At 42.0% G+C, this 27322-nt stretch overlaps 1 protein-coding gene across 1 annotated transcript; it reads right to left on the reverse strand.

Annotated features, from left to right (window-relative positions):
- Positions 1-1711: 1711 nt before the first annotated feature.
- STYX (serine/threonine/tyrosine interacting protein) lies at positions 1712-26996 on the reverse strand. The gene is made up of 11 exons (XM_040968649.1): positions 26658-26996; positions 22324-22356; positions 20088-20141; positions 16078-16175; positions 12716-12776; positions 9425-9461; positions 8706-8745; positions 8556-8606; positions 7965-8037; positions 4206-4299; positions 1712-3313 (listed from the first exon to the last, which is right to left on the reverse strand). Exons 1-11 carry the CDS (start codon positions 26712-26714, stop codon positions 3240-3242), a joined length of 672 nt encoding a protein of 223 aa, XP_040824583.1. The 5' UTR covers positions 26715-26996; the 3' UTR covers positions 1712-3239.
- Between the last annotated feature and the right edge of the window lie 326 nt (positions 26997-27322).

Below are 27322 nucleotides of genomic sequence, written 5' to 3' on the forward strand. Positions count from 1 at the left end.
GGTTTTTTTTTTTTTTTTTGAGGTAAAATGGCACAACAGTTTAATACAACCACCAATCTTCACAAAATAATTTTTAATACTTTGTGCCTAGGCTAGCAGCATCTGCACTGTGACATTACTAGACATACATAAGCATCTTTTCCCAAGTACAAATATTAAAAGCAGAGTAACTTAAGCAATTGCCTATACAAAGATAAATAGACACTGCAGGTTATTTTCTTCTTGAATCATTTTTGCTGCATAGTAAATTGCAATTACATGTCAGTATGTTACTGCTGTATAGAATACACTTTGAACCGTGAGGTATGGCAGCTCCCTGTGAGAGAGCTAACATGTAAACCTGAATATTTCGAGTGATTTATTTTTTAGCTGCCACAGATGTAAAAGACAAAAAAAAAAAAAATCCAGCCTTCAAAGACCCCCAGAAAACTTATTTTTCCAATAATTAAAAAAAAAAGGTTAATCCTCAGCTGTTTCCTATCTTTTCCTTCCTGATTGAAACATTTTTGAATAGAGAAAGATAAATATTGAAAGGAAGCTATGTTATGGGACTGTGGAAACTAAAAGAAAGAAAACCCGCCAGGTAACTGCTCATTTACTTTACATCAAGTTGAGAGCCTGATATATACATTTCAACTTTATAATTCAAGATTGCAGTTAAATACTTCTAATTGACTTGAATTGCTATGGTAATAAGAAATTAGGAACTTTATATATATATATTCTCAAGGACATGCTTAATATTTTCTGATGAGACCTGTAAATTCAGATGAAGCCAAAATTCTTTCAAAATGAAAGTTCTGCTCTAAGAGTTAAGTGGTTGAAAGTTGATAGCAAAAGCCATCATGGTTTAGCATTTCCATCACAGAACAAAGGTAACTGCTGCTTAAACATCCAATAAAAAATCAACATGAACCAATTAACTGAAATTTGATGGCAAGACTGCCATTCTGTTTTGAATATTTTCAATGTTTAGGTTTTATATGTTGGAAATGAACAGTAATATAGTTTTGATGTGGCCAAATTGTTTTATGTTAAATGTTCACTCACACATTATTCGAAAACAAATCATGATTGGATAAGCCTGGGTTAAATTTAGCTTGGAAAATATCAGTGGAAATACAGCAATTACAGAAATGAAATAAAACAACAAATGGTACAGGAAGAGCTTAGGTGAATAAACACGTCAAAGGAAAAGTTTGCAGTGTATATGAGGAAAGACTAAACCTTCCACTGTGACAGACTGTCTAATATACAGTGCTGGGCAGGCACTTCAGTGGCAATATAAAAATTAGAAGGGTCATAGAATATGGGAAATAACCAGCTATAATTTAAAAAAACGGAACTCTCTGTTTTTGGCCAGACTACCAGAAAAGACATATATATCTCTGAAACTAATAAAAACAAATCTCTGCTAACTGCCTCATTTCCAAAACTTAAAATTTCTAAAATTTTAATTTAGTAATATGAAGCATCATCAGTTATTAGATCATGAGAGAAATGTCTGCTGGTCTATCCAACAGGTAATTATATACAGGAAAGTTGTGTTCCCTAGTACTTTACCAACTGGGTTATTGGAATACCCAACGCATCTACTCCACGAAAACTACAACACAAATGGCCTGTTCATACAACTGGACACTGGACCACAATGAGGTCAACAACGTTTCAGGGAGATGAAATAGAAGGGAAATCAGAAGAGGGAACAACCTGGGTTAATCAGAATTTTTAATAGAGCAACTTTGATTAATTCCCATTCTCCCCCCAAGCTTTTATTGTGTTATTACAACATAGGGAGGAATGCAAACCAAGTAACTAGGTGTAACAGGTTACTTTGCATCGTACCTCTTTGTAACCAGGGAATGTATGAAAACATTCCCATCAGTGAAGCACCTCAAGAGAGGACTGAGAAAAATGATACATGAAGGAGTTCTGTTGTGCTACACTAAGCAACTAGAAAAAGGTAAAAACTCTCCTCTATTTCCTCACTTCACACATAAAATAGCAAAAACATTGTTTTTCTTAGAATAATTTTTATACGTATAAATAAAAACAGAACAAAAGATCCAAAGTGTCTTTGCTAATGCAAATTATGGGGGAAAGTTTGGATTAATTCATTTTTAAGAACTGATTATAACACTAAACTACATTGAGGTCTCCCACAAATCACTTTTCCCATGAAGTGCATCTTCCAGGAAAAGCCTGAACTGGAACAATCTCACAGAATCATTAAGACAATAAAAAGAATTAAATGGTTCCACGTCCCAAATAATTTACTAAGGTTTCTTTAAGTCCCCCCCCCTTTCAATTTAAACTAATTTATGGTTTTAAAAGAAAATACATTACAGAAAAACGTAAAAGAACTTTTTGCTTTTCTACATACTAATTTAGAGGTCGTGAGGATTTAATTTCTTTTTTTAATAATACAAGGCACTTCTTTTTTGGGGCTTCATTTAGGAAAAAAAATGCTACATTGGTTTATTTTCTTTAGAACCATTTTGGACAAAGAAAAAGGGCTAGGCAACTCTGAAAGGAATATAACATTTGGCTTTTACAAGAAAACAAAGGAAAAGTCACTTAAAATCTAACACTATCCTTGTAATCTTTAAGTATCTGATACTATAAAGCAAGACAGCTTCCTTTCATTTTTTTTCCTGTAGAATAAACAAATTAGGAAGGTAACAGGAAGCATTAGTTAACTGGATTACGTTAAAGCAACAACAGTTGGCTAATTTCATGATTTAAACATTATTAATAACAGGGACTGAAGAAGAAAATGGCAAATTCTTGCATTTTGTTAATGTTTCTGTAAGAGGCTCCACGCTACAACTAAACCGTAAGATTATGTTAAAAATGTAATATATAGAACAGAAAGTGAATTTTTAGCAAATTTTTAGGAAATTTTTGTTATAAATTACCCAGATTTTATAAACAAATCCCCCTAACTTGCATTTTGTTTAAAGTAATAACTATATCATACAAACGAATTTCAAGTATGAAAAAGTGCATTATTGCAATAATACCTCTTTACAAGTCAAAAATTCTTGGTTTATAATAAAACTGTAAATTTTTTAAGGAGTAAAGCCATCAGTGCCATGTACTGCAGAAGTCCAACATCTTACAATGCAGCGTGCAGGACCTTGCCTGGAAGCAACACAGAACCAAACTCCTTTTGTTTCACCAGTTTGTTATTACTGTCACTATTTCCTTTGTTCCAAGCACACTATTGTTCTCCTGCATCAGCCATTCTGTGCAGTCGCCACTTGCATGTTTCCAAAGTCATCATCTTCTTCGTGTGTTCTCTTCAAACTGCCTAAAAGTCACGTTACAGACAGTAAAAATGGGCTCTCTGGGATGTGACTCCAAACATGGAATATGAAAATTTCATAACTGAATTTACAGCAAATTTTCCTTAAAAATTACCCAAGTAAGTTTTTAACCCTCATGATATATTTTGCTCCCCAAGTATAAGTCATGAACATGAATATCTGGGATTGTGTGAAAACTTTCGGAAGTTTAGCTACCAACTTTATGCTTTTTAGGCAACACAAACATTTGACTTCTGTGGTAATGGAGCCTTGATAAAGGAGAAGTATCACTATTAATACCTTTTTATGAATCTAGGTCTGGTCAACACATACAGAATATTCCAAATATATAAGGATTTGTATAGAAAGCACCACGGATCTCAACTAGAATAAAATTATGCACACTATTAAAAAAGGAGGAAAGAATTTGAGATATTGTGAAAAAAGACCCCTAAGTTTAGAAAATGATTAGTGATAGGTGGCAAAGGAAAGAAGCTACAATAATAACTGAAGCTGAACTTAAGGGATGAACACACACAGTGCTTTTTCAGTTCATGTACTTCTGCTGCCATGAAAAGAAAGACTTCTGGACCTGTGATGCTCAATCTCCAGGGGAACATTACTCACAGGCAGAACCTACTCTGCTTACTTGTGAGGCCAAAATAGTATAAAAGAATAGCTGAGCAGATTAACACCCGAGTGCGCCAGGACAGCAAAAATAAAAGACATAAATGTGGTAAAGATTTTGAGAGCATGCTTAGATTATTAACTTTGAAAATTAGTACTTTTGATCTAATAGTTCTATCAAAGTTTCTAAACAATTTATTGTGCTAATATGTACTCAGCAATGGTGTTTTCTCATTTCCTTAATTTTCTCCCAAAGTAAATAATCCTTACCTGTGGTTCCAGAATGAACGGATAATGATCTTTCTATCTGAAGCGGTGACATCATCTGTATTGTTAATTTTGCTAAGTAGATGGCTTCATATTCCTACAAAATATTTTAATTAACAAAAATACATTTATATTCTTGGATTTCTAACACTGATTAATGTGGACATTATTGATATTCATGATATACACTGGATAATTAGGCTATAGGAAAAATAGAAACTTAAAATCTGTCTCATAATTTCACAACTACTTACAACCACAAATCAATTCATGCAAGTAGCTTGCTCTAGGATATTGCACACTGTACTGCCAGTCGTTGGTACCCCTTGCTACTAACCATCAGCTACAATTATCTGACTTCACCTACTTAACACAATAAAACTGATTTAAATCATTTAAAAATGATTTATAAACTAAGATAAAACTCCGTAGCGGTTGGTGTTGAAGTGCACCACTTAAGCCACTGCTTGGGATGTCTGCATCCCAGATCCAAGCGCTTCTGATTCAGCTCTCTGATCTTGTGCAGTTACTTAGGCCCCAGCAATCCCTGTGAAGTGACAGAATAGAGCTCCAGCCTGCTGCCTTAGACCTGGTCCAGACCTGGCTGCTGTGGCAGTGAACCAGCACACACAAAACCTGTCTCACCCTTTTTGTTGCTCTTTCAAACAGAATTCAGTAAAACTAAAATCTTCTACTGCTGTAAAATACCCAAATTAAATACCCAAATTAACAAGCATTTAAAGTTTGTTTTTATTTACTTGAAAAGCAAAGCAATACTCGAGACAGCAAGATAGAGATCATCCATCTTCTGGTTCACTCCTAAAAAGTATGCAAAAGCCAGGGCTGGGCCAGGTGGAGGCCAGGTGAACACAATTCCACCCAGGTCTCCAGATGCTGTGACCAAGTCTAACTCTACCCAACACACACTCAGCTCTCTCACACCATAGCAGGAACTGCAGCCTGGTCACAGTGACTCCCAATAAGCCCCCCCAGTCCTGCCCAGATCCCATCCAGCTCTAGTATACACCAATGGGTGCTACAGCCTAGCTCAGCCCTACCATCCCCACTATTCAGCCCACCCTTTGCTGGTGGATGCAACTACCTGTACAGCCAGGCCTGCCCCAAACCTGGTTCTCATGCTCTCAGGTGGGAGCTGCAGCCCATCAGAGAGGAACCCACAGTTTCCCTAACAGGCTCACTCAGCACTTTCTTGCACTTTCCAGGTGATACTGCAGTATAGCTTGACATGACTTGCCCCCAGTCCCAGCACTTGCCAGCTTAAGCTGCAGCAGAGCCTAATCAGCCTGCACTTACTCTGGCTCATGCATGCATCAGTGGATACAGGGGAAGCCTGGCTCTTCCCATAATCCAGCTCACATGCAGGCCAATAAGCTTTATAGCTGTGCCCAGCCTGTCCTCCCTAAGCCCACGTAGTCCCCCTACCAGGTTTGCTGCACCCTTCCCACCCCAGTTCTCACGTCTACTGGTATGGGCTGCCCCACCTCAGTATTCACCAGTATTCAGCAGTATTCATACTGCTACCTGGTTCTGCCAACCTGCCCCTAGTTCCAGCTCCCAGTTCACAGCTCACAGTGGGCAGTGCAGCCTAGCCTAGCCCAGCCCAGCAAGCCACGAACTTGGCCGTCATGTGAAGTGGCTAGTGTTGCAGCCCAATCCAGCCTGTCCCACACTGTCCTGGTTCTCACATCTGCCAGTGGTATTATGAACTGGCCCAGTCTAGCCTGCCCCCAGACCTGACTACATGTATGGTGACAGGTACTGTAACCTGGGCCGGGTCTGGGCTGCTCTAGCTTTGGTTCTTGCACTCACCAGCATGGACAAGTTCCCCAAGCTCCTCTGTTCAGGGCACCTCCCAGTGGCAGATCTTGCATACACCAGTGGGTGCTTATCCCGGCCTGACTTGGCCCACCTCCTGTTTTGGCATTCACAGACAGCAACAGTGGCCTTTCCAAACCGGCCTACAAACCTTCCAGTTCTAACTGTTGAGTACTACGGCCCAGCCCTGCTTGACTCATCCCCAGACCCAGCTCTCACATGGTTCAGGGGATGCAAAGAGCTAGCTCACTCTGACACACCCCCAAAATCCTTATCCATGCCAAGGGATGCTGCAGTCATGTCCAACCCAGTTCACCACTCCCATTCCAGCTTTTGCACCCGTCACAGCCCAGCACAGGTGATCTCTTAGCTCCCCAACTGAACCTGCTCTAAGCTACAGATAATGTACATGCCAGTGGTTGCTCTGACCCAGTTAGCATAGCCCTTTCCCAATCCTGGCCTTTGCCATTGGGTGCTGTAGCCTTTCCTAGCCCAATCAGCCGCCAGTCTCAACTTTGCTGGTGGGACCTGTTGCCTAGTCCTTGACCACCCTGCCCCCAACTCTGGCTTTCACACACATCATCAGGTGTGATGGCCTAGCCTGGCATAGCCAGCACCCCATCCTAGCTCCTGTGTTTGCCATTGTGCCAGGGTTTGGCCTGGCCTTGGCTGTTCTGCACCCCCAGAGCCAACCCACACACCTGCTGACAAGTGGAGCTGCCGCCTCGCCCAGCCTGACCAACACCCAGCACCAGCAGCGGCAACGGCCCACCAAAGGAGTTTCCCACGTTCCCTGACCAGGTCCACTGCTAGACCCAGATTTCTCGTGTGCCAGCCATGTGCTAGGCTCTTACCCAGCAGTCTGTCCCTCCGTTCTCGGCATTAAGTGTGTGCTGGTGGATGTTGTGGCCTGGCCTGCCTCACACCCAATTCTTGGGTGTGCCTGCAGGTATTACAGTCTGGACCAGCCTGGCTTATTCCCAACTCCAGTTCATAAATGTCAGTGAGTTCCATGTTTATGCCTAGCTTGGCCTGTCACCACCCCCAGCTCTTGAGCAAACCAGTGTGCACTGCAGTCCCCACAGGGGTAATCACATCTCTCATAGAATCTGCCCCCAAAAAGGGTTCTCACATGCTGGTTAGTGTCATGGCCCAGAGTAACATGACCCCCTCCATTCCAACATTCATGGATGGATACTATGTTCTAGTCCTGCCAGGCCAGCCCCTTAGCCTTAAATTTCATGTGTACTGGTTGGCAGTGGTCGGTATCAATTAGCCCAGCTCAGGTCTCCCATGTGGGCAGGTGCACTGGTCTGTAGAAGGATTCTGCAAGGTCTTCCTGTTTCCCTGTTCCAAACCACCTGGTCTCAGCTCCTTCCTTTACCTGGCAAGTGCAGTAGCCTGGCTGGTGAAAGACCTCGGAAGTCATTCCTCACCTGATCCTCCTTCCCACATATCCCACTATCTCCTTCCCTGAGCTAATCTACAGCTCCCTCACCATAAGCACAGAGGTCCCAGCACCCAGTCTTTCAACAGTGTGGCACACTGGCCTGGGATCTTGCCCACCTGCCCAGGTCCCGTGCACACTCACACACAGGACCCCATCTGTCTGTGATTAAATACTCTGACAACTAGTGTAGATTAGGGCACCAAGAAACAAGTACTCCTTGTCTCCTGATAAATTCAGATTATTTCATCCCTTTTAGAGGCACTTAGGCAACATCTACCAAACTTCAAATGTGCTCTGACCTATCAATTCCACTTAGGTCAATTGTCAAATGTCTTAAGAGGCATATTCAGATATGTAAAGAAAGACACTCCCATCTGGACTCCTTCACTGACGTCTTAACTACTTGACTAAACACCTTGGACTGAAGATTTTTAACTGTGTTGTTTTTTGAATACCTGAAAGAGAAAAAAAATTACCTGAAGTTGATGCACAAATCCAACATTAGGATTAATACAAAACCTCCTTTCTTGAACATAAGTAAATGCATCTCTGAAAAAAGAAAATTATTGAGAAGGTACTATTTTATGAACTAATAAAATTTCCCAGAGTTACCTAAAGCAGGAACTTTTACCTAAAAATCTGCCAAAAATACAACATCATAATTATAGTGTATTAACATTACAGAGGGCGACAATAGTTAGCCTTTTAAACAAGGAAAGGCATCATTTTGTGCCTAAGATTTTTTTTAACCACAGGTTGCCAAATCTCTAGCCATAGTAGTTTTCTATGCATTATTCCATCTATGTCAACTTAGCTTCTTAAAATAGCAGTTAGTACTAGCTCCACATAGCCATAAAAATATTAGCCTAAGCAGATCTGGAGAGATAAGTCAGGTTAAGAGAATAACAATGGGATAGATGGGCTTGCCTAATCAAACATGAAATCATGTAAACAAAAAACAAATAACAACAAAAAAGGAAAATATTACAACTAAAAAAATCATCTCCATTCAACTTTATTTTAATGAAAATTTAAAATTATGGCTATATTTTAGAGTACTTTCTTACCTGTACTTCATTCCAAATGTTTCCATAATGTATGCAATAACAAACGCAGCACTGAAAAGAGGCAAAAATCTTTTAGGAAAAAGAAAAACTTAAATATAACTCATTAGCTAAAAATAAAAAAAAAAAAGAAGAGTATCTTCAGTTTCTTACCTTCTGGAGATCCCTGCATTTCCATGCACAAGTACTTTTCCTGAAAAACAAATAATTACTTTGATTTTTTTTAAAACTGCCAAGTCGAAATATCTTAAGATCATGTAGCAAACCATAACAAGTTATTTCTTAAAAACTTTAAATCAAATACTACTTGGCTATTTATTAATTTCCAAGTCCTCACAACTTATTCTCACTGTGTAGTAAATAAAACAGCCTTTCAGGTGAATGAAATTTAAAGCACAGAATTTGAAAATCGTTCTGTAAGGTTATTTAGTTTGTTAGTTAAAGCCAGAGAGAGACAGAGACTGATTTTCCATCTTCAGATTCACTCCACAAACACCTGGGATTAGATCAAGTCACACTAGGACCATGGACCTCCACCTGGGCTTCCCAAGTAACTGGTAGGAAGCAACATATGAACTACAGCAAATGCATATCAGCCAACAGCCAGCATCACAAGCTGAGCCGAGACTGAATGCCAGGCAGTCCCATGCAGGTGACTCAACCAGCATTGTAACTCACTTGTAAATGTGTACTCCATGGGACTATTTCCAAAAGCCCAATCCACATTAAAGGAGATGGAACCTTGCAAGCAGTCTATTATATATACTTCAATTATCATTTCTTCATTTAAGATAAACACCAACGAAAAAATTAACTACAACAAATCGTCTATAACAAATAATAATTAGCTAAGCAAAGGAAACAATATTTACCTCCACTTTGTAAGCTCCCATCAATAAATTCTTTAGTCTGAAGGCAGAAGTCAATATGTTATTACAAAACACGTGTGTTAGCATAATCACACATAGTAAAACAATGAAATCTACTGAAAATACTTCCAGGCTATTGGTCTTATAATTTGAGAATTTCCAAAATGCTGCAAACACAGCCATTATAATTTAACACAAGTGAATTATTTGCTTCAAGATACCCCCTGAATTTTTATCATAACTAAGTAAAAGTAGTAAATTTAGAACCACAATAAAGAAGACCAATCATACATCTTTTTTTTAAATTTACTTTAAAAATTATTATTGTAATCATTTTATCATACAGGTTCATAGGCCCCGGGATTTCCCTTACCTCCTCAAATTCCCTCCCCGCTCACTGAGTTCCCCTATATTACTATAGCATAGTTCTTCATAAACAGCTATAACTCCATGATTGCAGGTATGGACAACAGCAGAGTGTTCAGCATCCTATTGTCATTGGGAGTCCATCACTAATCTGGAAATAGACATGCATACTGCATGGTATGCTCACATCTGGATATGACAGTCTCCATTACAGATACTATACATCCCCTTAAATGAAAAGGCACAATACAAAAATCAACAACAGGAAGGAAAATAGAAATTGAAAATGCCATGAAATTAAATAACATGCTACTGAATGACTAATGTGTCACTGAAGAAATTAAAATCAAGAACCTTCTTAAAGAAACTGATGCTTCTGTATGCTCTACGAGTCAGTGAAAAATGTAACGAGAAAAAGCTTAAGAGATGAAATAAAAAAAATAAAAATAAAAACCCATGAGATATGGTTTCTGCTGATCTTTGTTGGCAAGATACGTCTCCGGTAGGCAACAAATACATGGGTTTTGTTTTTGAATCCATTCTACTAATCTATGATGTTTGATGAATTTAAGCCATTTACATTCAGGGTTAATATGAATGGGTGGTAATTTGGTCCTGTCAGTTTAGCAATGGGTTGTTCATTGATTTAGTCTTCTCTTGCTTTATTGGGATGTTCTTCACATTTGCCTTTGATTTTGGTAGGAGTTTTTCCTCTTCTCTGTCAAGAGAACATCTTTAAGTATCCGTTGTAGGGCAGGTTTGGAAGAGTCATTTTTTTAAGATTTATTTACTTTTATTGCAAAGTCAGATATAAAGAGAGGAGGAGAAACAGAGAGGAAGGTCTTCCGTCCACTGGTTCACTCCCTAAGTGAGTGCAACGGCCAGTGCTGTACTGATCCAAAGCCATGAGCTCCCACGCAGGTGCAGGGTCCCAAGGCTTTGGACCGTCCTCAACTGCTTTCCCAGGCCACAAGCAGGGAGCTGGATGGGAAGTGGAGCTGCCAGGATTAGAACTGGCACCCATATGGGATCCTAGCATGTTCAAGGCGAGGACTTTAGCTGCTAGGCCACGCGCCATGCCCAGGAAATATCTTCTGAGATTCTTTCTCTGACTCCTTCATTCTATTTTGGAAACTCTCCACTGTACTTTTCAATTGCTCCACTGTATTCTTAATTTCTGATATATCAGGTTTCATTTGATTCATTTCCTGTGTGATGTATTCCTTAAATTCCTTGACTCCTATATTACGTGCTTCTTGTTGTTAAGAAGTTTTATAACAACTGTTTTGAATTCTGGCATGGTGGCGTGGCCTAGCAGCTAAAGTCCTCGCCTTCTACATGCCAGGATTCCAAATGGGCACCGGTTCTAATCCCAGCAGCTTCACTTCCCATCCAGCTCCCTGCTTATGGCCTGGGAAAGCAGTCAAAGATGGCCCAAAGCCTTGGGACCCTGCACCTGCATGGGAGACCTGGAGGAGGTTTCTGGTTCCTGGCTTCGGATTGGCGCAGTGCTGGCAGTTGCAGTCACTTGGGGAGTGAATCAGACGGAAGACCTTCCTCTCTGTCTCTCCTCTATGTCTTCCTCTATGTATATCGGACTTTGCAATAAAAATAAATCTTTTAAAAAAAAGTGTTTTGAATTCTTTATTCCACATTTTCTTCATATATTCCCCAGTGAACTCTGAGGTTGGCAAAGGGTTTTGTTCCTTTGCAGGAAATCTTTAGTAATATTCATTGTGCCCTTGTTTCCTATTTTGCTCTTTGTCATTGTATTAGCACATTCTTCTCCTTGGGGCATGTTTCTAAACTGTGTCACCCATAGGTCTGAAATTTGATTTTATTTATTGTGGTTTGTGCACAACTCTTTGTTTGCAGTCACTTGTTCCACACTCCCTCCAGCGAGTTCCAGGTCTGGGTTCTTATGTTAGACTTCTACCATTATCTCTGTAGTCCCAGCTCCTGGCTCAACATCTCCACCTCCTGTGATACTGTGCTGAGGCTGCATCACTCGCTATACAACCTTTCTCCCACCTTCACTTTGAGCAGTTCCTAGGATTAGGGAGATACCAGGTGTCCTATCCAGCTAAGCTGGTGCTGATCTTGCCAGAACTTGCTGGCAGTTAGTTCTAAAGGCCACACAAACCTATTTTGACCCGTACGAAGCCAGTCAGTATTTTCCCTGTGGGACCAGTGCAGTGCACTGAGTTCAGCAGGGACTAGCTGAGCTCAATGCATTTGCAGCTCACTGTTGTCCCTGCAGTCTCAATGTTTTTGCTACAATGTACAAAATGTTGCCTGAAGTACCACTCCTGGGGTTCTTGATTTGCTGGCTGTCAGGTCTGGGGCTACTCAGACCTATCTTGGGTGGAACCTACAGGATGCCATTTTATTGCAGTTAACTGAGCCAGAAATGAGTTCACTCTCAGCTCAGTGCATGTTCAGTCCTGTCCTATAGCATTTGCTTCCCTATACAAAATGGTACCCAACTCAGCTTCAGGGGGCAGACTTGGCTGTGAAATCTACCCTCTTCCTGCACCTTCGGTTTGGGATCTGCTGCTCTGTCTCTGCTCCTAGTCAAATCAAACAGACCAGCAGGAAAGGCAATTCTGTGTCTGGACTGACCTCGTGAGTTCTTTGGGAATGCCCCTTCCCACCTTTTTCCTGGTGCAGTTCAGACTGCCGCTCGCTGAATGCCACTGGGGTATCTGTCACTGTAACACCACACCATTTTGTCCGCTGCTTTCCTGTGTCTGTCAGTCTCAAGGTGCCCCTTTGCTGTCATTCTGTCCTCTCCTATTTCCGGGAATGTACCCTCTCTGCTTCACATTGGCTCATGTTTTCTTTCTGTTTAAACATGTTCTTATCCTATTTGGCCACCTACTTGGAAATTCAATCATAAATCTTAAATTACGTAACAATGATACTTACCATGGGGAAATAACGTATTATATTTTCAACTGGATTATCTGCAATATCCAAGACTAAATACCTAAAAATAGAATATTTTGCAATTAGCATACCTTCAGATGAAGCTCTTCATATACAAAATAGCAGCACATTTCTTATGATAAACATGGAAAATAATGTAAAAACAGAATATGACATTATCAAGAACTATCAAACAATTTACATTGCTTGAGGGCATATCATTTGACCTATTAAATAACATGCAACATTCCTTGTATTTTATAGATTTATTTAGTTATTTTATTGGAAAGGAAGATGTAAAGAAAGAAAGAGACAGAAAGATCTTCCAACCACTTGTTAACTTCCCAAACATCTGCAACCGCCAGAGCTAAGCTAATCCAAAGCCAGGAGCTTCTTCTGGGTCTTCCACACAGATTCATGGTACCAAGGCCTTAGGCATCCTCTACTGCTTTCCCAGGCCATAATCAGAGAGCTGGATGGAAAGTGGAGCAGCACATATGGGATCCTAGTGTGTGCAAGGAAAAGATTTAGCTATTGAGCCAATGCGCCAGGCCCAATTTTTGATATTCTGAAGCAAGCAGGAAGAAACCTGCTCCTAAATTACACTGGTTCTAGAAAATGAAAATAAAAGTACCTGTACTCTTTAGTCTTCTTTTCTACCAGCTTCCCTAAAGGAAGAGCACTGAGGGCCCTCCCATAACCTTACAAAGACATTTCATAGGAAGCTTTGTTTAAAAGAAGGAGCTGGGCCCGGCGAGGTGGTGCAGTAATTAAGGACCTCGCCTTGAGCACGCCCGGGATCCCATATGGGCGCCGGTTCTAATCCCAGAGGCCCCGCTTCCCTTCCAGCTCCCTGCCTGTGGCCCGGGAAAGCAGTCGAGGATGGCCCAAAGCCTTGGGACCCTGGACCCTCGCGGGAGACCCGGAAGAGGCTCCTGGCTTCGGATCGGCATAGTATCGGCCGTTGCGCTCACTTGGGGAGTGAATCATGGGACGGAAGATCTTCCTCTCTGTATATCCGCCTTTCCAATGAAAAAAATAATAAAAATAAATCTTTAAAAAAAAAATAAAGCAGCTAATAAACACATCTGATGGAGGAACTATGAGGCAAACATTCATTGTCTGAAATCATCATCAGCTGAAAAAAAGAAGTCCTGTCCAGAAATTATATACTCAAAAATTTTTTAATAAATTTATTATTTTTTTAAGATTTATTTTTATTCAAAAGGCAGATTTTACAGAGAAGGAGAGACAGAGAAAAAAAAGATCTTCTGTCCCCTGGTTCACGCCCTAAGTGGCCGCCGTGGCTGGAGTGGAGCTCATCTGAAGCCAGGAGCTTCTTCTGGGTCTCCCAGGGTCCCAAGGCTTTGGGCTGTCATCTACTGCTTTCCCAGGCCACAAGCAGGGAGCTGGATGGGAAGTGGTGCAGCCAGGACCGGAACCAGCACCCATATGGGATCCCAGCATGTGCAAGGCGAAAATTTAGTCAGTGGGCCACCATGCCAGGCCCTAAGATCTAAATTTAAAAAAAAAATGCTACTTGCATTCAACTTTGTGAAAATATTTTTTTTTTTTTAGATTTATTTATTTTTATTAGAAAGTCAGATTTACAGAGAATAGGAGATACAGAGAAAGCTCTTCCATCTGCTGGCTCACTCCCAAAATGGCTGCAACAGTCACAGCTGAGCTGATCTGAAGCCAGGATCCAGGAGATTCTTTCTGGTCTCCCACATGGGTGTAGGGTCCCCAGGTTTTGGGCCATTCTCTACTGCTTTAGCAGGCCACAATCAGGAAGCTGCAAGGGAAGAGGATCAGCCAGGATACAAACGGGCAACCTTATTGGATCCCAATGTATGCAAGGCAAGGACTACAGCCATTAGGCTACTGCACTGGGTCCCAGATTTAAATTTTTTTAAGAATAAAGTCGAGGGACAATGCGAAGGCTCAATTGGCTAATTCTCTACCTACGAATGTCAGCATTCCACAGAACAGCAGTTCTTATCCTGGCTGCTCCAATTCCCACCCAGCTCCCTGCTTGTTGCCTGTGAAAAAAGTCGAGGACGGCCCAAGGCCTTGGGACCCTGTATCCAAGTGAGAGATGCAGAGGAAGCTTCCTTCTCCTGATCAGTTCAGTGTTGGCCACGAAACCCATTTAGAGAGGGAACCAGTGGACAAAAGTTCTCTCTGTCTGTCCCTCCCTAACTCTAAGGTAAAAATCAATAAATCTTTTAAAAGTAATAATCTTTTAAAAAAGAATAAACTTATTTCCATTTTTATTTAAAAGGCAGAAACAGAGATCTTTTCTCTCCGTATTTACTCCTCAAATGCCCACTACGGCAAAAGCTGTTTCAGGCTGAATGTCCATCTGGGTTTCCCATGTGCAAGCCATTACTGCTGCTCGGAGAACACAGCATCAGAGCAGGAAACTGGAGTAGTTGTGACTTGAATCAGGCACTCCCATAGGGCACCAACTTAACCACTGTACTACTAAACCCCCCTACCTGTTTATAATCCAATTTGCCTGCTTAATACAACTAGGGTAGTTAAATTATGAAGTTAGTTTCTAAAAGTAATTTGCTTTAGGATTATATTTATCCCAACAGAAAAACCATAACAATGAGGCTCTGCAGGTCACTTCAGGATACACTGTCGAAATCTTTGTAGCTTAGACGTGGAATTTTGTCCTGGAGAAGCACCAAGGAAAGGGTCCTGCTCACGCGCTTGCCAGCAGGCATGTGAAATGCCACAACTCCCTGGAGGACAACCTGCAGAGTTCTACAAAGCCTAAGACACTCACCTTCTTAGGTCCAATAATTCTACTCCTACGAACTTGGCTTATTATTATACTCAACAAATGAACTAGATGGGATGGCCAGGCACACTTACTCTGCTCTCCAAGTTTATTAGTAAAAGTACAGAAAAAAAATCTAAATATTCAACAATAAGAAATTGATTAAATAAATCTTTATAGTACATACAGTAGCTTTGCAGATACTCATATAAAGCAACTCCCAAAGAATACAAAGTAAATAAGTAAACAAAGAAAAATAAAAACAGCAGCACACAATTCCTAAAATAGGACTGTGCTTGTATAGTTACATAACTCTGGCAAAACAATCCTTTGAGGGGGTAGTAGCCTAGAGGAAAGCGTGGAGCATTTAGGAGACAGTAATAGAGAAACCCGGTTTCTTCTGAACCTTAGCAACTGTGCATTCAAAGCATGACTTATTTAAATATTGGAAATAAAACATAAACCATCTTCATAAAACACAGGCAGAAGGAAATTTCACAATAAAATAAAGCGCCATTTTTATAGGTTTGCCATCCTTAATAATTTTCTAAATCTTAACAATAAGTCTTACCTAAATAACTGTTGAAAGTTTGGTTTAATAAAGTTTGCTTCAATATTCTGTCGTATGCATATTATATGGGTTATTCCATGTTTCTGTAGCATAGATAGCTGTAAAAAGAAAACAATTTAAAATATGAAACATCATCCTACATGACAATCAAGTATTGAACATACACAGGATTAGCATCTAAGACTTAAGTATTTAAAATTGAATTTTTACTCAGTAAAGAATTATCTCTAACAGTTCAAAGCATCACACTTAGAATCATATACCCCAAGCTACAAATCCTAGATCTGCTAACCTGACACCTGTAATTCAGTCACTTCATGTTTCATTCAGTGATTTGAGAATTTTATAAAATAATGTAAATATATGTATGGAGTCAGACACAGTACCTGGGACACATGGCAAATATTTAGTAAATAACACTTATAGTGATCTATTAAGGCAAAAATAGTTAACCTCTACTCTTTCAGTATCACTGATTTGGTTAACAGCAATATCTGAGCCCAAATATCTAACTCCTTGCCTTTCTCAATATATTTTTTCCACTCCAAGTCAGAATTTATATAATTCTCAAAATCTAAATAACTTTTTACTGCTTCAAAAATTCTCTTTAAATATAAAAATGGCAACTCATCCTATATTATGTGTTGTTTTGACTTTATATATAAAAGCAACTGAACGTTGTAATTCTAGAAATTACCAAAAAAAATTTTTAATCTAAGTGATCACAGGTTTCAGTGTGTATGGAACTTTAACAGCAGAGTTCTGCGAGAGCAATCAATGTTGTTCACTGTTTATAATGTGCATAACTGAATGTGTATAATGTGTATAAGTTGTTCAGTAATTATTAATAAATGCATGAATAAAACATGCAAATCAGAGGAAATCAGGATCAATACTCGAGTCTTCTATTATTCCTTCAGTTTTTAAATTTATATATTTAATTTTCACTTGTGAGATAGTCCAAAACAATAGCACTAATAATTTATAAAAAGTCAAAAGACCAACACCATGCTAGAGTTGGTTAAGTTACAACTCATGCTGTTGGTACACCATGCGTGCCAGTTCGAATCCTGGGTGCTCCGCTTTCTGATCCAGCTCCCTGCTAATGTGCCTGGGGAAAGCAGCAGAGGATGATCTAATTACTTGGGCCCCTGCACCCATTGGGCAAGCTAAAACAATTGCCTGGTTTCTTGCATTGGCCTGGCCCCACCCTGGCCTTTGCAGTTCAATTGGAATGAACAGAGGATGGATGAACTCGCTCTTTCTCTCTGTCTCCCTCCCTCTCTCTTATTCTATTTCCAAATAAATAAATAATATAGTAAAAAATAATTTTTACATGTTATGAACTAAATCTTCTGTTGGCATCGCTTCAACATTCATATGTTGAAGTCTATCCCTCCAAAATATAATATGAGGAGGCTGGGCATTTACTGAGTAACTAGGTTTAGGTCGTAAACGGTGGAACCTCCATCATGGGATTAGCTCCTTCTCAGTCATGTGAGATTACAGCTGGAGGCAGGAGTCTGCAAGGCATTCGCTTTGATCTTGGACTTCATAGCCTACAGAACTGGAAACATTCTGCTATTTAAACTACCCAGTTCAGTCTACAGCATTCTTTTAGAGCAAGTCAAGTTAGAGCATGGCTTCAAAAGTTTGAATTTCTGCAGCAAATTTTCTTGTCACCACAGATTTGAGCTAAAGTATTTTTTAATTCCTGAGTTCGGAAAAGGAAACAGTTCAGTTGGATTAATAACCAACCACAGCTCTACATTCACACTGATGCCAATCACTAAAATGAATTCAGCATTAATCCTTTCATTTACATTTTACGATCTATGATGATTTAACATTCTGTTCATGTGAGCAACTACAAGATAACATATTTATGAATAAAATCTGTTTACAAAGTCACAGCCAATCTATTCTTTCCTTACTACTTCTTTTTACCAACTCCCCATATTTCCAACTACAGGCCAACAAAATGATGAATGATTACTCCTAATCCTGTTTCAACACCACCAAAAAAGCCTTTTAGTGTTGAGATGATGAACGAGTCCTAAGATCTGCAAAACAAATCAAATTATGTCATGCAGAGATGATACCCAAACACACTGACTTCAAAATAAGCAAGGTATTGTATAAGACATCTGTGATACATTTTATATTAGAACTCAAGGGGTGACAGTAGCATTGCCCTAATTTATACATCCGAAATATCTAGAAAGCAGCAATGTTACATATATTGTATACTTTGTTACTTTAGTCAGCAGACCTGCCCAGCCTGCAGCCCAGCCTCTCCCATTCACAGGTGGGTCCTATGGCTTGGTCAGCAAGCTCCTCAAGAACCCCCACCAGGTCAGCCCTCAAATTTGGTTCTTGGTAGGAGGGTGGAGTGGCCTGGCCTGAGGAGACCGTCCCGGCCCCTGTCCCAGCTCTGTCACTCGCCTGTGGGTGCAGCAACCTGGTCTGTGGAAGCTCTGGGCAAACATTTTATGTACCTCTAACAAACCCTCAGTCTGGCCTGTCCCTAGTCCAACACACAACATGGTGCCAAGAAGCAGTGGCATGGCCAGCAGGGTCCTGGCACCCCAAATGGCCTTCCCTCGTGTACCAGGTCAATCACTTTCAAATAAAAACAGTCCCTGTTCTGAAAAACATTAAAAAATTAAAACTTTCTTATTTGGGGGCTTAACTGTATCATATTATCTTGAAACCATAACTAGCCATTAAACATGCCTAACATTTTAGAAAGCAAGTTGATTAGTAAATCTTATTTTAAAAATGAATGTCATGAAAAAATATGGATTATAAAAAATTTTAAAGTCTGCTGGGGTCCGTGCAGTAGGTATGGATGACACGAAGGTGTGAAGAGAACAGCTCCCTGCTTGGCAGGGCCTGGGGAGCTTCCAGCTGTTTGGCAGGGCCCGGCGATTTCTCTCTGACCACCTTGACACAGTCTCACCCCCTGTTTGCACGGACACTCAAGTACCCCACTAAGAATTCTGTAATCTATTGAGGCATTGTTTGCCCCTGTGAGATGGCTTTGGCAACTACTGTGAGCTTAAGAGTTAATGTTATTGATAATGTCTTAGTGAGTGGGCCTTTAACTGCGCACAGGAGTACAATTAAACCCATGCCATTTCTGGACACCTTATTGTGTGCCTACCCATTGCCCTGAAATCGGGCCCAGACATATAGCATGCCTTCTGGGAAACGGTTGAACAAGAATTTTACAAATTAATGGAAGTGATGGGAGTATGAGCTGAAACTGCTATGGCAAAAATAGTTACTGTGACCTTAAAGGTTAGCCTGTCCTTGCAACTCTTTAGAGCATAGAAAATGTAGCTGCTTTAGCCGCTTTCATAATCTTTTAACTAGAGGAAATATAGGATGATTCTATTAACATCACAGAGATATACTTTTGATTATTGTTTGATTGCTTATGCGGCTGTAGAGCCTGCAGTTGTAGGGGGATTTAATGTTTGAAACTTTTTGTCTTAGATCCTTATATTTTTTCTCTTTTGATGTATTTCTCCCATTATGTGATAAAGTTGTGAAAATAAAATGTAGTAGGAATGTTTTACTAATTAGTAGGTAACCATCTGTGCCTTGGCCTTGGAATTCTGGCTGTCACCTAGTGGTCACTTCTGAAGAATGAATAATGGCTTGCTTTAAAGAAACTGATTATAGTAACTTACAGAATTATCTTTAAGAGTACCTGGTTGACCATGAAGTAAAAATTAACTGAACATCTGTGCATGCTGTCTTAGTTCTAAAGTAAAAGATAAAAAATCAAACGTTTGTGCAGAGGTTTGTGATGTGTCTAAGAAAATAAAAAGAACAGCTTCTTCTTGAAAAAGCAAGCAGGCAAGCAAGAAGCAAGCAGGCAGCAAAAACGCAACAAGTGTCTGTGTCTTTCTTTATCGCCGACTCCACGCACCCTTCCCGAGCTCCGAACTCAGCTGGAGCTGGACTCTGGCAAAAGTCATTGAGCCTAATGAATTTCATACCTTGCTTTTCATAGCAGAAGAATATGGGCCTAAGAACAATCCAGGTAAAATCTCCTAGAAAAGAGGGGAATAAACAGCATTTACCACGACCAACTTAAGTCTACCTAAAACACATACCATAGAATTAACAGAATTTGAAACGTTTTCATAGCTTTTATGATAAATGGATTCAAAGTTTATTTGGGGAGCATTTCATAGCCACAGTGAGCAAACATTTGGGAAAAGAAATGCAGGTATGTTTTCTATCTCAGGTTTAAAAATAGTTCAAAAATCAGAGATTTGAACTTAATAGCGTTTTGAAAGCAGCTGGATACAATTAGTACATTACATTGCTATTAAGTTAACAAAACTAATTTTACTTCTATTCTAGAACAAGAGTCAAAAAATAAAACTCTTCTTAGAATTAAGACAATTTAAAAAATCTATGTTTATTTGGAAGGCAGACTTAACAGATCTTCCATCTGATGCTATTCCCCCAACATGGCCACAATGACCAGAATCAGACTGGTTCGAAGCCAGGAGCTTGGAGTTTCTTCTGGTCTTCCATGTGGATACAGGGTCCCAAGAATTTGAGGCATCTTTCAGGGAGCTGCTGGATCAGAAGTGGCACAAGTGAGACTGGAAACAGTGCCCACACAAATGCTGGCAATGCAGGCAGTAGTTTAATGTACTATGCCACAGGTAGGGCCCCAAGACAGGACCTTATGTAGCCAAATCAAAAACAGCACAAGAAACAGGATGAGGACTATTTCCTAGGGGCAGGCCTTGTGACACATGGATTAAACTCCCACGGGGCACACCGTTTTTAAACTTGAGGTGTCACGTCTGTGCGGGAATACCAAAGATGGAATTCTGCATCAGTGTTGGACTCAGCTTCCTGCCAATGCACCTGGGACGCAATACAAGATGGTTAAGTACTCAGATGTCCGCCTCCCATCTGAGACCAAGCCTGACACAGCCACAGATACTACGGACATTACGGAGTTAATCAGTACACACAAGATTTCTTTGTCTCTTCTTCTTTCTCTTTCATATAAATAATCTAACTGGAAATAAGCCTGATGAACAGAAATAATTTTCACTGCAAAGTAAAAAGTCCAACATCAAAGGTTGACCTGCCAACAGTTGCAATTTCACTTTTATATTCCTTATGCTTTAAGTAATGCCTCTACAATGCATTCCTTCTTTTTAAAGTATATTTTCATTGAGAGATACGTAATAGTTTTTAGGAATCAGAAAAATTACCAGTAGTGAAGACATTATTTGAACTGGAGGTTACCAATTTCAGGCAAACATTAAGAAATGCATAAGAAAATGAATTGCTATGAAGGTCAGCTATCATTTTAACTCATTTTAATCTCATTTTAATTTGAACAACTTCTGAACAACCAAGTACACTAACTGGAAATGAAACATAAAAATTAACTATTCATGGGCCCGGCGGCATGGCTGAGCAGCTAAAGTCCTCGCCTTGAACACCCCAGGGTCCCATATGGGTGCCAGTTCTAATCCCGGCAGCTCCACTTCTCATCCAGCTCCCTGCTTGTGGCCTGGGAAAGCAGTTGAGGATGGCCCAAAGCCTTGGGACCCTGCACCCGTGTGAGAGACCCAGAAGAGGTTCCTGGTTCCCGGCTTCGGATCGGCGCAGCACCAGCCATTGCGGCTCACTTGGGGAGTGAATCATCGGATGGAAGATCTTTCTCTCTGTCTCTCCTCCTCTTTGTATATCTTTGTAATAAAAATGAATAAATCTTTAAAAAAATTATTCAAAAGCCTGATTTACTTTCAGTCACAACTCTGCTGAGCAACAGAATGCAGACTTTTTCCAAAGGAATAAATTACACAAGGGAACAGCAACTTATGAAAAAACAAACAATTTTGGCATAACAATACATAGTTCATAATATTTCCCTGAACTTATTAAAAAGCCATTAGTGTTCAATTCTTCTGATGAAAAAAAGAGAAAGTAACTCATTACACATGTGCTACTGTGTTCCTGGTTCTAAGGTAAGGAAAAAACGAACAACTCATTTCCTATTCCTTTCAAGATACAAGATTAAATTTGCATATTTATAAAATATACTTAATATTTTAAAAACTTCATGAACAGCCCACAGATTATCAGCCAACAGCTCTTAAGTTCTTTGTGAATTTAGGTTATTTAATAATAATAATAATAATAATAATAATAATAATAATAATAATACTGTCTAGCTTGAACAAAAGGTTATCATACCTGCATCTCCCGCCTCATAGGGTAGGTCCACTCCTTAAAAAGAAAGAAAAATACAATAATCAAGCATGTTGTATTATGCAAAACGTCATTCAATTAAAGACTAAAAACATGACACCACAAAATGCATTTTTAAAAACATTAGACTTTAGGAACATTCTACTTAAGAAGATTCCATCGGTTTCACAAGCAACCAAAAACTTACATGACAAAACCGAAGGATTAAAGTATTTTTTAAACACTAGAACTTCAAGAACTAAAATCAAGTTATTTCATACAACAGATAAAACAGCTGATTAGTATTTTTTTTATTTGAAAGATTTTTTTTTTTTTCAGATTTATTTATTTGTTGGAAAGTCAGCTATACAGAGAGGAGAAGAAACAGAGAGGAAGATCTTCTGTCCAATGTATCACTCCCCAAGTGAGCACAACGGCCAATGCTATGCCGATCCGAAACCAGGATCCAGGAACTTCTTCTGGGTCTCCCATGCGGGTGCAGGGTCCCAAGGCTTTCGGCCGTCCTCGACTGCTTTCCCAGGCCACAAGCAGGGAGCTGGATGGGAAGTGGAGCTGCCGGGATAAGAACCGGCGCCCATATGGGACCCTGGGGCGTTCAAGGCGAGGAGTTGAGCTGCTCGGCCACGCCACCAGGGCCAAAACTGCAAGTTCTTAACCACATTGTGTGAGTACATCATTGACATCTCAATTTCAGTTTATACATAACCGGCTGCTATACACCTTATAATAGTCTCGTGTCTATTTTCACTGTTATATTTAGCAGCGTGTAGTATTCAAGCGTGATTTCTACTGAGCTCTATGCAAATTTTAGGATAGGCCAAACAGGCTTTTACCTCAAACATGCCATGTATTAACAACTGAGGAGCAGAACAGCTTTAGGAGGAGTGTGCAGAGAAATCTTCAATACCTTAGTGAGGAGTAACTAATCTTTGAGTCCCACCTCGTAAGGTATGTGGGAGTCCAAGCTGACTGTTCCCTGTCTGTTCTAAGCTTTCCTTATTGGGAGGACAGATCTTTCTGTCCCCGTCCCTGCAAATCTCCCTTTCAAGTAAAAATAAATGTTTTTTTTTTTTAAGATATTTGAAAGTAAAATTTTTGAAGGTGACTGAATTATCCAGGTACCACAACTTGAATGTATGTAGTTCCTAAATCCTCCAATTCCATTTTTACTAAAGATTTGGATTATAATTTAGCTTTTGAATGTGACCTAACAGTGTTAGCTGGTCACCCTAACAATTACCTACCACTTTGGCACTTCGCAGATCTTGTTGGAAATTAGAAAATACTGTTTCTATTAGCTTATTGAGTAACTATCCTATCCATTTAGTGATTTAGTATTTTTTGTTTTGTTTCTGCCCCAGAAAGTGCCCTCCATCTATGGACATGCTCCTATTATTACGCTAGGAGAGTATCAATGATGAACTGCTTTAATCAGGCTGGCACTTCACTGCAGTCACCCCTTCCTGGATAACCATGACTAACCCCAAGGTCAGGCACAGGATCTAAAATGGCCCAAACACAGGAGCCAGAAGAGAGATGTCTAAGCAAGATCATCACTAAATGTGACCACATGGGGCTGGTGTTGTGGTGTAACAAACTGCTGAACACAAAACTGGCAAGCCACATGGTGCCAATTCAAGCCCATGCTGCTCCACTTCCAACCCAGCTCTCAGCCAATGTGCCTGAGAGAGGCGGAGACGCCCCAGTCCCCGGGCCCTTGTGGAGGACGCAGAGGACGCTCTGGGCACCTGGCATTGGCCTCAGCATCCCCAGCTGTTTGCAGCCACTTGCGGAGCGAGCCTGTGGAAAGGTATCCCTCCCTCAGCAGGAAGAGCTCCGGCTCAGACAGGCTCAGTTATCACTGTGGCCATTTCACAAGTGTCCCGGATGGATGAAAGATCTCTTTGCTTTTCCAATAATAAAATCTTAAAAATATTCCTCCTTGGGCCCGGCGCGGTGGCACAGCGGTTAAGGTCCTCACCTTGCACGCCCGGGATCCCATATGGGTGCCGGTTCTAATCCCAGCAGCCCCGCTTCCCTTCCAGCTCCCTGCCTGTGGCCTGGGAAAGCAGTCGAGGACAGCCCAAAGCTTTGGGAACCCGCACCTGCGTGGGAGATCCAGAAGAGGTTCCCGGCTTCGGATCCGCAGTTGCGCTCACTTGGGAAGTGAATCATCGGACGGAAGATCTTCCTCTCTGTCTCTCCTCTCTGTATATCCGCCTTTCCAATAAAAATAAAATAAATCTTTTAAAAAATATATTCCTCCTTATCTCTCCCCTTAACTCTGCCTTTCATATACGTAAATCATTAAAAATAAAACAAGGCCACAGAGCGGCTGATGGCCAAACTGCACACCTTAGAAATGCCCAAGAGAAACCTTGAGCAGAGGTGGTTCCGGCGCATTCCAGCAGCTAGTCTAGTTCAATTTCTGAGACGAGCTAGATCACTACCTTTTGGGATTTATCCCACTCCCAAACCCTCTTGCTTAAAGTCTCTGAGTTGCTTTTTGTTACCAGCAACCAGGAGCCCAAACACCCAATGCCATGAAATATGGCATGAACTGACTGCCAGGAGACAGTATCTGCACTGTCAGCCACCAGCCTTCCAACATCACCTCTATCCCTGCAGCATGTCTGGTCTTTTGTCCGCCACTTCCTCTTACAAGCCTAAGCTTTTCCAGAGCAATGTCTCTTCATTCCAAATGAAGCGCAGCTCCTGCAGCAGATATCATGCCACACACACGTAAGGCAGAGCTGACCCCACAAAGATCAAGTTCAACTGTAGCCTGACCCACAATCCAGAAGGGTGGGAGCTGAGAGAGCGGCTGTCACAAAGGCCTTCACACTCCTGCAGGGAGCTCATCAACTTGTGGGTTGCTGAAGCTGGGGCGTCAGGCTCCTTCCCTGCGCTGCACCTGCACCTCCCCTGGAGCCACTCCATCTTTCTGCACCCTTTAATGAAAACGCCAATGTGCTTCCTGGGGCTCCCAGGGCCCTCCAGTAAGACACCTGGGCCTTCTCAAGGGGGAGCAGCGCAGCGGGGCCCAGATTTACAGTCAGGACACAGTCTGCATCTCAAGTGGGGGCAGTCTTGTGCAACGCAGCCAACAAAACTGTAGGATCTTAATTGAATCCTGGTCAGCGTCAGAACTGAACCAAATTCCTGGGCACCTGCTGATGTCCGGAGAATCTTGGCGAGGGAGAAGTCCCCACACACTCAGTAGAAAACCCGTTTTCGTCAGTCACACACAGGAAGAAAGCTCTATCTCCATTAATCATTTACAGATTGTGTAGGCATAAGACATACCATATACACAATGAAACAGAAAAAGCGAACTCTTAAAAAACCTTTGACTAGAGCTCCTAAGATTAGGGCAGGAAAGACTGGAGTTGTAAGTGTATCCTAAAAAAAAAAATATATATATATATATATATGCACACACACACACACACACACACACATTCATTTTTCTAACAATTAGCCTAAATACGACTTTTCCCTTAAAACAGGTCATTCTCAGGCACCATACCAAGCAAGGGAGTCATCCACACAAAAACTGTTCATCTGAAAGGGAGATATTCAATAGAGTATTTGAAATAAATCAAATGACCTCCTAAAAACACAATTTTGCTTTTCGATTATTTTTAAGCTCTTTAAAACTCTAGAAAAATTTAACTTCTTGATTGCACTAACGCACAACTGAGCTGCATGTCCTGTGAGCCTCCAGAAAACTAACAGTGTACCACAGCATAAAGTATTTAAATCAGCAACACATGAAACGGGGTTCCAGAGTTACGGAAGCAGGTGGGATAGAAAAGAACCCCAAACTAGGAAATCGGGGGGCCATAAAACATTTCACTCTCAGTACTAAACTTTCCTCCCGGGGCAAGACTTCTCATTAAAAGTTCTCTTCTTGAAAATGAGCCCAGTTCCCCCGACATTTTATTCCGCCGGTCCCAGCTTTCTGAGAGAACTTTGCCAAGATGCACTTTTCAAAGTTCAGGTCCTGGGTCCGCGGCAAGCCTGGGTGCCCGCCCGGGTGCCCGCCCACCGCCCAAAGCGAATCGTTGACGCCACAGCTGTCGCTTCCACTGAGACCCCCAGCCGACCTCGCCCTCGGCGTGCTCGGGCGCAGCGTTAGGGGGTCGGTCCCGCTCCGCGAGCCCCGGGGCCGAGGACCGCTGCCGCCCTCACCTCACAGACCCAGCCCCTCTCCAGGTGGCATCCCGTCTCCGACCGCCGCGTCTCGGGCCTGGGGTCGCCCGGCGGCCGGAGCCGGCAGCGGAGGCCTGTGCGTGGCCGTCGCCACACACACGTACCTCGGCTTCTTCTTTACACTGGGGAAGCGAGGGGAACTCCAGTTTCACGTCCTCCATGGTCCTGGGCCGCCGCCTGGTGGGTGTGGCGGGACGGCGAGTCCCCGGCGGGCACGACCCTCGGGCTGGCACGGGCGGCCCGAGGAAGGAGGGCCCAAGTGAGTGCCGACCGGCGCCAGGCGAGCTTACAACCAACACGCGCACACCAGGGACTCCCGGCGACTGCGGCGACGGCGGCGGCGACAGCGGAGGAGAGGGCTGGGCGGCTCGCACCCCGCCGCCATGCTGCTGCCGCCTCCCTCCCCTCAGCCTCCCGCGCCCCTCCGGCGGCCCCGGATCCGGCACGGGCACGAGCCCTACAACCGCCTGCCCTCGCTCCGCCCGCCCCGCCCGCCCACGCCGCGCTGGCCAATGGCAGCACACGCTCGCCGGCGGCCCGCCCCGCCGCCGCCGCCAGGTGTCAGCGCGCCGCCGCCTCGCCCCGCCCCGCCCCCCGGGAGAGCGCAAGCGCAGAGGGGGCGGGCCCCGGCAGGAGGAGGCCGGCTCGCGGCGACGGGGCGGGATGCTGAAGGACCTGGGAAAGGCGGCGGGGCCGACCCGGTCGGGGACGAACCCCGCCACAACGCCCTGCGGGCTGGGACGGGCATCCAGGAGGGCCGAGGGGACAA

The sequence above is a fragment of the Ochotona curzoniae genome, unplaced genomic scaffold, assembly GCF_017591425.1.
Source record: "Ochotona curzoniae isolate NIBS_2020 unplaced genomic scaffold, NIBS_Ocur_1.0 scaffold_4701, whole genome shotgun sequence".
Taxonomy (NCBI): domain Eukaryota; kingdom Metazoa; phylum Chordata; class Mammalia; order Lagomorpha; family Ochotonidae; genus Ochotona; species Ochotona curzoniae.

Bases quoted from the DNA above. Each gene is read 5' to 3' on its own strand.
- STYX (XM_040968649.1), bottom strand. From the start codon at position 26,714: ATGGAGGACGTGAAACTGGAGTTCCCCTCGCTTCCCCAGTGTAAAGAA. The intron at 8,746-9,424 runs GTAAATATTGTT...TTTGTTTTTCAG, and splicing joins TGGGAGCTTACAAAGTGGAG to GAAAAGTACTTGTGCATGGA. The intron at 4,300-7,964 runs GTAATTTTTTTT...AATATTTTGTAG, and splicing joins GATTTGTGCATCAACTTCAG to GAATATGAAGCCATCTACTT.